The sequence below is a fragment of the Barbus barbus genome (assembly GCF_936440315.1).
Source record: "Barbus barbus genome assembly, chromosome: 9".
Taxonomy (NCBI): domain Eukaryota; kingdom Metazoa; phylum Chordata; class Actinopteri; order Cypriniformes; family Cyprinidae; genus Barbus; species Barbus barbus.
In genome coordinates this window covers 24,055,414-24,068,012 of record NC_136737.1, presented here as the reverse complement: position 1 = coordinate 24,068,012, position 12,599 = coordinate 24,055,414, and the positions used below count along the sequence as shown (strand labels likewise).

Below are 12,599 nucleotides of genomic sequence, written 5' to 3'. Positions count from 1 at the left end.
AAAAGAAAAAAAGAAAAACATGCACCACTGGCATATGATTTATGGAGTGTCAGCCCTTACGGCAGTGCATTAAAACCCAAGCAGAGCTTTCCCGCCACCTGCTGTGTACATCTAACCCTCACAGAAAATCTTTCATGTGTGTCTTTCTGACCGCATATACCCACTCATGATGCAAGCAAAGGAAAAAGGACTTCCTTTAATAATGCACTATGGAGTTTCTTCCCTTCTGTTGCTTATGTGGGTAAAATGATTGGTCTGAAAGCGAGCAGCATCTACAGGTACATAGACAGGTGACAGAAAAAGCAACAGAGCAGAGCATAGAGTAACACTGGACAGTCTTTGAGGGAATAAAGATTTGCCACCGAGTCAGATCTTAAGTACACAATATTTTCTGAATACTAGCACAAAGGTCTCCAACCCTGCTGCTGGAGGGCTGCCATCCTCCACCCCCAAATAAAAACACTTGAACCAGATTATCAAGGTTGTTCAGGGTTACTTGATAATTACAGGCAGGTGTGTTGGAGCAGTGTTGGAACTGAAGTCTGCAGGACAGTAGAGGGTTGTAGCAAAGCCCCTTTAAGGCAAGTTATGTCACTCGGCGGCCATCTTTGAAATGCCTCACTGGAATGCAAGTGCAGCTCGATCTCTCTGAATGGGGAAACATCAAATTCTCCAAAACTGTTCGCCAAGTTTAAGATTAAATTTCATATTTGAAATCACCAATGAAATTTGACAACGACTGTATCATAAATGTTGTTTATTTTGCTCAAGTAGCGTTAAAAAAGCGTATTTCTCAGGCTAGACCAGCTAATCTGCATGCACAGTTCTAAGTATTCTGTAGTATTTGGTTGTAGAGACTGAAGATATTCCTGTGCTAACATTGACAAAAACTGATTTAGAAATTAGAAATGTGACAAAACATAAACCCAAGCAAAACACAAACAAAACCCAAACACAAAAAAAAAACACAAAGAAAACTGTATACAAAGCCAAGCCAAGCACAGCAAAATGCATACATACATTCAAACAAACACCAAAATGTCAAAACAAAATGCTAACCAAACCCAGACAAAGACACAACACAAAAACAAAACAAAACCAGTTCAAACCCAAACAAAACTTAAAATAAACAAAGTCAAACAAAAACACTCAAAAGCAAAAAAACAAAACAACCCCCCCCCCCCCCCCCCCCCAAAAAAAAAACAAACAAATAAAAAACAAAAAACACACACAAACCAAAACCCAAACAAAAACAAAACAGAACACAAAATAAAATGAAAAACAAAATGTGAAACAAAATCCTACCAAACCCAAACTGAAACACAAAACAAAACCTGTTCAGGCCAGAAAAAAAAAAAAGTCAAAAAAAAAAAAACTAAACTAAACCAAAATCAAATGCAAAACAAAAACACAAAAACAAGCAAACCAAACCCCCCCAAAAAAGCAAATCAAAGAATAAAACAAGAAACAAAAGAGAAAAAAAACATTAATTTTTTTTGCAGAAAATCTGGAATTGTTGTCAATCAGGGAGAGTGGGGAGGGCTGAGCCACTTTTTAATATATATTATAATATAATAATGTTTGCACATTTTCTTACTGACAGACTTTACCCCACTCTCCCCTTTACTCTAAATTCTTGGCTGTTTCGGCAGATATGGAGCTCCAGAAATGGTGAAACTAAATCATTTGCAGATGTACAGACACAAAAGCAAACCTGTATGCCTATAGTGGGAGACAAACACTTGAGCAAATATGTTTGTGCCCGCATACAAACACACCCAGCTGGCTGCCGTGTTTACAAGACACGGCTGGCTGTCATGCTAAATTAGCAATACAGTACACATGCAGAATGACAGGGCTGGACAGGCAACAACGCTCAAACAACAGAGGTCTAGTAAACAAATGAAATCACACACAAGATCAGTGCCCACACAACCTGCAACTGGCAACCCTCATGCTGCGCTCTGAGGACGAAAGGGCTGGCAGTCTTAAACTCACGGCCTTTCAAACACTCATCTTTCCTTTATTTCCCATCACAAAAATGAACATAGCCACATAAATAACAAAAACATAAAAGATGAACATTGTTTTTGCTTTGAAAAATGTAATGGTGCTATCTGTGCACAAGTAAGTATGAGTAAAAACTAGAAAGCTAATCTTTCAAGAAATGCATTAGCTTTAGTTATGCATTAGGGATAAAATGATGAGCTGCCAAAAAAAAAAAAAAAAAAGGCAAAAAATTATTGTTCATCTCATATGACCCAATGTCAGGGCCTGCAATTACAAGGTTTGACCAGTATGGCGCTGCAACGCAATCCAACCCTCCCAGCTGCAAATAAAAGAAGTGCAAAACGAATCCAAACCAGAAGTGTTGGAGAGCTTTATAAAACTACAAACAAAAAATTGTCGGCATGTGTAAAGGCCCTGATGTACTCTTGGCAAAATTCTTTTTCGTTCTTCGGTTAGGTGTGAAAAGAAGTTCGATATATGCAAGAAGCGCTTTACTGTTAGTGAACATCCCAATGCTGCTCAGAGCGTCGCTGATGTATATGGGCAGCACATATTCCATTCATTAACTAAATAAACACACAACAAACATGACAGCGGTGAGAAAACAGCAGATAAGGAAGCACCTGATCATAGTGATGTGGATATGTTTGCTGTGCATGTAGCTCGGCAATCTGCACTCCAGTAAAGTCATGGCATGTTTATTTACATAACACTTTATACAAGACTGCTTTAAAGCATGCAGCTTTACAGTACTGAACATGAAAAAACAGTGTCAGTTTTGCTTTCAGTTAGAATTACAACTTTCTGATATAAAGCAGCTATGTAGAATATGTATAACTCAATATTTCGATGAAGTGCAAAAGCTTAATAATCGATCAAAGCCAACTGATTCATTGGTGAAATAGCTGATGATTAGTTGAATAATTATTCTAATAATCATTAGATCAATCGATTATCAAAATAATTACTTGTTGCAGCAACTAATAAAACTAGTTGATGCCACAATACACTGCTAAACAATTTAATTCAATTGTTTTAACTGATTTAAAACCATTATTTAAATGTTTTTAGTCTGTTCTAGGACTTCACATCTGCTCATTTTTCTACCAATTATTCAAAAAGTGGGTTTGTTCCTCTGCATGAAGTCTGTCTTGGACATTTGAAGAGTACGGCAAAACAGCCTGCCTCAATTTTCTTTTTGTGTTTATGAATTATCTGGCTGCAGTTCGTTTTTTTGCACGCTCCGAAAACCATCTTAGATTGCAAATCGAGCCGAATTCATGCAGTGTCTCGACAATAAGGCAACATCCCATCTAATTGCCGGAGATCAAAACAGACGTGCAGATGAAGTGATATTTCCCAAGTCCGAATATGCCTCTTGATGTTTTGTCCTGGTTGACTTGAGGTGAAAAAAAGCTAGTTATTCTCTGCAATTCTTTAGACTGTTGGAAAAAGACTTATGATTTAAGAACAAGCGCCAATGTGAGTAATTACCACAGAATTATGTGGAAAACAATGAAGGGTGGTTAAATCCATCAGTATGCCACAGCGTGCCATTGTCGCTATTGTGCTAGGTACTTCAAATACATGATAAAGTACATGGTACTTAAATACATACAATGGTGTGAAAGTTATTCAGTAGAGCAGAACAATGCCATGTCGGAATGAACGCATGTCAAATCAGTTTCGATTTCCAAACACGTAAGTGGGAACTTCTTAGCTGCAATACTCTCTTTTCCCTACAAAACAAAGCTTTTCTGGGGCACATTCATGCCGCATCACTTTGTTTGTCCTCAATGATCGACTACCCAGCCATTGAGAACCAAATATCTGTCTGTCTTGAATACATCAGCAGACCCCTGAGGTCTTTTACCATCACAAAAACATCTTGTACCGCATCTATCAACCACTGAGGGCTGCTTCCACCAAACAAAAAGTCAGAAGCCATCCCATTTCCCATGAGTCATTTTTTATCACCTCTTATCTTCAAAAAATATAAACTAACTGTCAAAGGGCAATAAATGGTATCGCCATGCCAACCCTCAGAACACTCTTGGGAAGAGTAACACTCTGGGGTCGTCTAAAACTTTATGGTGCTCGCAGCAGTTTGAAAGTGCTTTCTAAGGTGTTTCTGGAAGCAGATGGATAAGCAGATGGGGGAAGTCGTGGTGTGTTCACGGTGTGTGTGTGTGTGTGTGTGTGTGTGCATTTGTTCACTACTCACTGCTGTGTGTGTGCACTTGGATGGGTTAAATGCAGAGCACCAATTTCGAGTATGGGTCACCATACTTGACAATACGTCACGACTTATATGTCATGCTGAAGAGAGCGCGGTGAAGACGTCAGCAGGGATGCCATAATAAGCAGTTAGATGCTTCACTGGTTCTTGGATCAAAGTTATCAAAAGGTTGAGAACAACTTCCAGCTGAAATTGATGGTTGTCCGGAAACATATACAGGAGAGACTATGCTATTAACCTTTGGGTTCATCTTCCTATCTTCCTGCATGTTTCCTTCACTTCCAGAGTATTGTTTTTGAAAAATGAGCAAGCTTAGAGCCAGGAAACCAATTTTCCAGAACAATGTTATATCGGGGGACTTTTGCCAGTGAGAAGCTTAGACTCAGTCTTTGCTAAACTCTCCGTGAAATATTTCGCCCGAGGAAAGGTGAAAAGAAACCTGTCAAAAATGCGAGCGTCAACAATCAATTATAGATATGAAACTGGCGAAGATGATGAGAAGTAATGGGTTGTGTATTAGAGGGACCCAGAGGATTGTGAGAGTGTATGTAGGACTACTTGAACACCACTGGCAGTGGCTCACAGCAGTGGTTTCAGAGGATAATGCAGGCGGACAGTAGTCAAAGCTTGTGCAACTATAACCGAGGGGCAGAGACAGCTTAAACAGGCAATAATACACACACATACATAAAGAAAATGTGTGCTATAAGCAAGATAAAGACATTTATTCATACATAAAGATTCCACAGGTGCAAATAAATTCAATAAATTCAAGGGCACAGATACACCCACTATCTTTAATTCATGAGGATGAGTAATGTCAGGTTTATAGTGTGCACTCAAGCATAATGAATACACAATGAACAGGATATTCAAACTTTGTGAATTGCTTTCATTTACGAGACAGGCAAGAACCGCTTTTGATGTCACTGACATCAAACTTGGCACAACATGATGACTACTTTTGATCCAAATGCATGACTTCAGAACACTGATATAGGACAAGAATATAGCCAAATCATATGGATTATGTTTGCAGTGATTTTACTTCTATTTTTGGCTCTACTTTACAGGACAGTGGAAAAGCAACAGGAAAGCAAATGGAAAGTACTGCTAGGGATAGAAATTAGACACTTTCCCTTTAAATGGTTAGCTAATCACAACTAGCTTTCAAAAATAAATTAATTATATAAACATCATATGCACTAAGCAGAAATCCTCTATAAAATCACTTCAAATTAATTAATTTTAACCCAAGCGATTAAGGCTTATTCAGATCCCCATTAACACAAGTCAATGAGATATTAAAGCTAGAGAGAGTAAACATAACCTGTGTAAGAGGTATCAGTAAAGGCAAATGCATAATTGGAGGATCACAAGGGATGGGAAAAAAACATCACGACCATGGGAGGCTCTGGCAAACACTTCCCTTTCATAATCTCTGACTTCAACCAATCAGTACTCAGAAGAACCCCTCTCCAGAGCGCCCCTCCTCTGAAACTCCATGCCTGTCTGTTTATAGAGCGCATAGAGACAAGAGAGAGAGACGGAGAGGGAGTGTAGTACACACTCAATCTCTGTGAGACAGCGACAGAGAGGACAAGGAGGAAGACCCGTAAAATTCAGAGAGCAAATCGGAGGAAAGGGAAAAAAAAGGATGCATGCTGAGGAGGAAAAATGTTGACAAGAGACTTGGATCTAAAAGGGGTACCAAAAAGATCATGATCTTTCTTTGTGCTTTAATCTTTTCACCAGTTTCTCCAGATGCCACGTGGACACTGGAAGCTCAAAAGTCACCGAGAGTTAGTAGCCCTAGATGTCCTTTGTCATTTGAACAAAATGAGCAGACAAAATGTTATGTCTAATATTTAAGGACTAATTTCTTCTGGTTCTGGAGCAACACTGACAAACAACTGCGCTGTGTCTGTATCTTCTGGTTAAAACAAACATCAGATTACTTGTATTGTGGACTGTTATTGTGGACCAGTGCTCATGTGACACTGTGCGCATGATTATACTAACTGAACTGGCCAGGATGCTGACTTTCTCAAAAACATCCTCCAGCCTGCGGCAGCGAGCTAACTCTTGATTTAAGACTTCTTCTGTTCCGTCTCAGATGTCAGGACTGCAAAACAACACAAACTGTTAAAAGGATGGTGCACAGAAGGTTGGGCTCAGCCTTGAGGACGAGACAAAAACTATTTATTTCCCTTTCGTGACTTGAATGACCAACTCTCTCTACTTGAGAATGGACTAAAAATCTGGGGCAGCATTCGAAATTCAAACAAGAGTTATGAGGCGGGATATTTGGAGTAACTGTTGGTAACCTTAAGGTAAAGATAATCTTATCGTCTTCAACTTCTAATATTAGAATTGTGTAAGTTGTAAGCAATTTGATTAAATAATAATACTGATGCACTCTCATGCCTTGGGCTGACAGTGGGCTGAAAATAATTATTGAGCAAGATATCCACTGTATTAAATAACCAAGGTCTTCTTGTTCTCCTTGTCTTGAAATCCAATTTTTAAGGTTAACAACACCTAGCCAGGACGACAGCTTTGACTCAAACAGAGAGTGGACCTCTACCTTGGTGAAACTCTGGCTGCTCTGATTCCCAAGCAATGCATCCTGACCGCACAATGTTGTGTGCTCAGTGTGTGGCCGCACCCCTAATGCTGAGCTCTTTTCTGCTGCAGCTAGTCAGAGCCAATCTCCCTTCTGGCTGCCTAATTGCATCCGATATCCTGAGCTGCACCAACCTCGGCCTCAACCAAGTACCGGTAGAGTTGCCCGTAATGGCTGCAACTCTGGACTTCAATCACAACCGCTTAGAACGTCTTGAGGAGGGTAGCTTCGCTGGTCTGCTCAATCTTGACACCGTACGGTTAGCCCACAATCAGCTGAGCAGACTCACTCCTGGAACCTTCCGGAATACAAGCAACATACGCCATCTGGACCTTTCCTCCAATCAACTGAACATTATAGAGGAGCACTACTTTCAAGAGTTAATAGGAATCAAGGAGTTACTCCTTTACAACAACCACATAGTGAGGGTAGAAAGCAAAGCCCTGAGTGGTTTGAGTAACCTCCAAAAAGCCTACCTAAGCCATAACAGACTGACAGATTTCCCCTTCTTTTCTATTCAAGAACATCCTAATCTCACGACTCTGGATCTAAGTTCGAACCGTATGCCCAACCTTCCTGTCAAAGACATCCAAGCTCTAAAGGAAAATATACAGAATGGGTTGTTCCTGCACAACAATAGCCTAATTTGTGACTGCTCCATGTACAGCCTGTTTAAACAATGGGAGTACAGAGGTTTTACCTCAGTGACAGATTTTTGGGAGGAGCATACGTGCTTGATTTACGGTGAGCAACGGGCCATGGTGCGTTTTCTCAAGCATGTACGGTACTTTGAGAATTGCAAAATAAAACCTCCAGTGAAGAAAGTTAGTATGGAGGCATATGCTGGGGACTCAGTGATGTTAGATTGTATAACATCATTAAATGGGAAGCATCTCAACTATTCGTGGGTATCCCAACGTTACGGATACATTGCTCCTCCTTTTAGTAACAATACACTACGAATGTATTCAAATGGTTCTTTGGAAATCTTGGCACTACACACAAACGACTCTGGGGTTTACTTGTGCATGGTTCAAAACCATCAAGAGTCAAGCAACGATTCTCTCGAAGTTAATGTAACCGTGCAGATCCGCCGTCAAGAGGACGAGCCCTTTAACACTGGCTTTACAACCCTTCTGGGCTGTGTTGTCAGCCTGATTTTGGTCCTTATGTACCTCTTCTTGACACCCTGTCGCTGCTGGTGTCGCAAACAGCCTCTACCAGCAACGCCGAACCTTGCGAACGAATGCAGTGCCCAGTCGTCTATCCTGACACCCACGCCACCTGCCACCACGGAGGGCCCCGGCCGCAAGGTCAGTAACAACAAGCATGTGGTCTTTCTGGAACCCATCAAGGAGGCACAGAATGGGAAGCTGCGGGCAGCACTGGCCCTTGAGTATCCCAAGCTGGCAGTAAGGCGAGGCGATGCTGACTCTGTCACTTCAGTCTTCTCAGATACCACTATTGTGCCATAGTGGCTGCTTACTGCCATCCCAATGACCTGCTCAAACGAGCATGTGGGTCCTTCAACGTGTCAGTCTGCAACTGCACAGCTACACAGGACAGATCAGGGAGAGGCCTCTGCAAGCCCAAAGCAGGGAGCAGGACAGCACAGATACAATCAGAGAGATGAAAGATATAAAAACAAAAAGGCAAAAAGATGGAGCCAAGAGCTCCCAAGAATCAGCTTTAAGGCTTGACTGAGCCACGACGGTATGAGAGGAAGGAATTGGTGAAAATACAAAAGCTAAGAAGGGTAAAAAGCTTTCCCTTTACCACTGCTTGAGCCTTGATAGATTCATAGATATGAATGCCTTGTCTAGAGCCTATAACCCACTGAATACTGCATAAACCCTACTCTACTCTAGAAACAGCATGAATGACATGAAGGAGAATGAGAAGCGCATACCGGATTTCTAGTTTTTTTATATACTAGAATATAACTAGAATGTTTTTTTTAGATGTCCTTTGTATCCCTGTGTTTCAGATTGGCAATTCGGTGAGTAGTTAGCAGCAGTAATTAATTTTCAAGGGGCCATGCCCACTTTGCAAATGTAAGGGTTTGGGCAAGATAAAATGCATCTATAAAAGTGGAGATTGTTGTTTTAAAGAAATTAACTTGCAGTTGTGCAAAGTGGTGCTCCTAACCTATTCGAATGAATGTGGATATCACACAGAGGTCACATCATCCTTAGTATGATTATAAATTGAAATGGATGAATTTTAATTAAATGGAATCTGTGGAAAAGTACTTTTCCCCTCTCCCTAAGCATTCCATGTTTCCCCTTGACACCCACCCCTCCCCTTCCACAAATCCCTACTTTGTCAGCTTCTTAATAAATCCTTTTGCTTCGACCCCAGAGGTAAATGTCTGCCTTCTTATTCTTAATTAAAGTCTTTATGGCAAAGGTGAACATTCAAACTATTGAATGTGTCCTAGCGTTCCTGCTTTTCTATTCCAGAGTAAAATTAAAGTGTGTGTGCAACTGTATGTAAGAACATAACATCATCAAAAGTTGCTGCCAATTAGATCATGACAGACATTGTGAGATATATCTGGGATCAACCCTAAATGTCTGTGAATGTCATGGCCGCTTTTGACAATAGCATACAAAAATGTCCATATTTGGTTGACAATGGCATGCAAAAGTTTTACTGACCAATGAAGTTGCAGCACAAACCACTAAAACTATTTTTATCTCTGGAATCTCAGGCCCAGAGAAGGGTGAGATTCAGATTAATCAAGTTTGTGTGATGGTCTGGAGATATGCCGTGACCCACAAGTTAAAACGTACGGGTAAAGGGAGATTTTACAATAATACATTACCCTTGAGCCGAAGCCCATCTTGCCCAGAATAACTGCATACTAATGAGTGTGTTCCATCCAAAACTGTACTGCTATCACTAAAACCATCATCATAACCATCATCATCACCTCACTGTTTTGTGCCTCAATTCAAACCATATCAGTATGGACACACATTTTGACATCCAAGGCATGCACAGTTTACACCTAGGCTCTGGTGTAGAAGAGAGTGGGGTAAGATGTGCCACTTTTTATTTACAGGAATAATTAAAAATGAAAATCTTGCCATCATTTACTCACCCTCACTTCATTCCAAATCTGTATGGCTTTCTTATGTGGAACAACAATGAAGATATTTTGAGAAATGGTACCAACGGTACAAAGCAGTTAGGTTACCAACATTTTTCAAAATATTTTTTTTAAGGTTTAGCAGAAAAAGAGGCTGAGTAAATACTGTAAGTAAATACATTAATGTAAATTAGAAAAATAATCCACAATCCCATATTCTTTAAGGAACAGATTATTTTTTTGGAAATAGGCTCATTTTACAACTCCCCTAGAGTTGTAAAATGAGCCTAAAACAGTTGAGTTTTACCGTTTTTGAATTCATTCAGCTGATCTCCGGGTCTGGCGTTAGCACTTTTAGCTTAGCTTAGTATAGATCATTGAATCCGATTAGACCATTAGCATCTCGCTCAAAAATGACCAAAGAGTTTTGATAATTTTCATATTTAAAGCTTGACACTTCTGTAGTTACATTGTGTACTAAGACTGAGGGAAAATGAAAAGTTGGGATTTTCTAGGCCGATATGGCTAGGAACTATATTCTAGGCATATCAGCCTAGAAAATCCCAACTTTTCAGAGATTCAATCGCAACCCGGAGATCAGCTGAATGGATTCAAAAACGGTAAAACTCAACTGTTTAACTCTAGGGGAGTTGTAAAATGAGCCTATTTCCAAGAAAAGTGCAGTGTTCTTTTAAGTATTTTAGTCTAGTTTGCTGCAAAATATTCACATTTCAATAGTCATAACATTGTAATATCACAAAACGTTTTTGTATACAACATTTTATAATGAGGTGTGTAATACTGCTAATACTACTAATGTAGCAAACTATTTTTAATAAATACTATTTTTTAAATTGTTTAATGTTTTGTAACAGCATTTTCTGGATTTGGATACAAAGCTTACTATCGCTATTTGTTGAGTGATTTCTTACCCTAAAGCACCAATGATTCATGGCTAATCTTTAGCTAGACAATTTTTCAAGGTTTCATACAATGGGAATTTATATTTTAGGAATACAACTGAATTTTCTAATATGCATTTCTTAATCACCTGCATCTGACAGCCCGTTTCTAAATGAATATTAACATGACCAAAACTTTACATAATTTGCCACACTGGCACATCTTACCCCACCTTCACTAAAGCAATACATTTACAACACTTACAATATCCACATGCTCAAATATACCAGATTCCATAATCATCACCACCCTGAATGCATGTTCTACTGGTTGTGTGTCTTTTCAAGCTGTATAAAGCTCCTGTTATAAGGGACTTTATGCAGCGGGGTGCAGTTGCTGCCTCTGAGCTGTGTGTGGTCCACATCATTAGTGTTTTATTTATCACACAGGATCAATACTGTCAAAGAACAATATGTCAAAACTGTGACAGCACAAAAAAAGCACACGAGAAACCTCATATGAGCTTGGGGCTAACTGAAACCCAAGGTCTGTGTGTAAGAGGGCTTTTTCGATATCAGTTTCATGTACATGCATGTGTACTGTAAATAGTCCATCATTAGGAAAATAAGATTGCAAGACGATACCCAATAACACAGTGAATGACTAAACTCTTACATTTATAGTGAATCTATGTTAACAGTGATAATGATACGTAAAGTAGCATAAAAAAGGCACGCAATATAAACTAAAACCCAATATTCTTTCTATAAGTTTACAACACATATATTCACAATATGGACTTATCAACCACAAGCCATTCTATATTGCAGGTGAATGGGTAAAGGGGAATCCTATTGTCATAACATCTGCTGAGCTGTAATGCTGGTCTAAAAATATTCTTCCTCGTGCACCATACTGAGCTTCAGATGTCTGTGTTGGAAAACCAATATGGGCTTTTGTTTAAGCCTCGAGCATTAAAGGGTTCCTTAACATTTTCTCTTTACCACTGCTGCTATATGATACGTAGCTTATTGGTCCACATTGGCAACATGTTGTAAACAGACTATATCTTGATACAATATAAAAGGTTTTAGTAAAAAGCCCTTTTTTACACCAAATTTAAACTTTTAGAAGTAAATGAACAACATTTTAAGTTGAAACAAAATAAATGCATGGGATTAAGCAAATAGGTTTAACTGTATTAATAAGTTAAAGTGCAAAACATCTTTAATGCACACAAAGTGAAGGGAAGTCCATAAAGCACGGTGTAATTTTAGTCTATATATAATGCATATTATACAGTATATTTGGTGCATTTGGTATTATATAATTTTGTTTCTGTTAGTCACATTGCACTTGGTGTAAGCTGTGATGGACAGTTTTAATTCACTTCTTTCAGACAATTTATTGCAGAAAGGCTTTAATCAGCACTACATTGAAAATAAACACACTGCTTTAGTCTCCCATAATGCAGTCACATCAGCTCGGCTTTCATTTCCTGACTTTTCTGCAAGATTTACACCATTAAAGCTCAGCAGGACAAATCCAACAGTTTTGCCCAACAGCCTGTGAACATGTAAATGACGAATGCGATTAGCTTGACTCTATTCCTGAATGCTTTAAGCGGAACTGGAAGTGTAATAAAAAAATGCATTTGAGAGAATGAAATAGCTTATATAACTACTGTGTCTGAGGCGTAACCTTAGCAATCATGATGAATGGCAAGT

At 39.2% G+C, this 12,599-nt stretch overlaps 2 protein-coding genes across 2 annotated transcripts in view; one reads left to right on the top strand and one right to left on the bottom strand.

The window, feature by feature from the left end:
* LOC306875378 (E3 ubiquitin-protein ligase RNF123-like) overlaps nt 1-12,599 on the bottom strand; it is a 124,558-nt gene that overhangs the window by 33,362 nt on the left and 78,597 nt on the right. The gene's annotated exons all lie outside the window — the stretch shown is intronic.
* Nucleotides 5,775-9,234, top strand: LOC306875377 (amphoterin-induced protein 3-like). Its single transcript, XM_079425887.1, has 2 exons — nt 5,775-6,582; nt 6,780-9,234. Exon 2 carries the CDS (start codon nt 6,872-6,874, stop codon nt 8,348-8,350), a length of 1,479 nt encoding a protein of 492 aa, XP_079282013.1. The 5' UTR covers nt 5,775-6,582; nt 6,780-6,871; the 3' UTR covers nt 8,351-9,234.

Coding starts and splice junctions, on each gene's coding strand:
- LOC306875377 (XM_079425887.1), top strand. CDS start 6,872: ATGCATCCTGACCGCACAATGTTGTGTGCTCAGTGTGTGGCCGCACCC.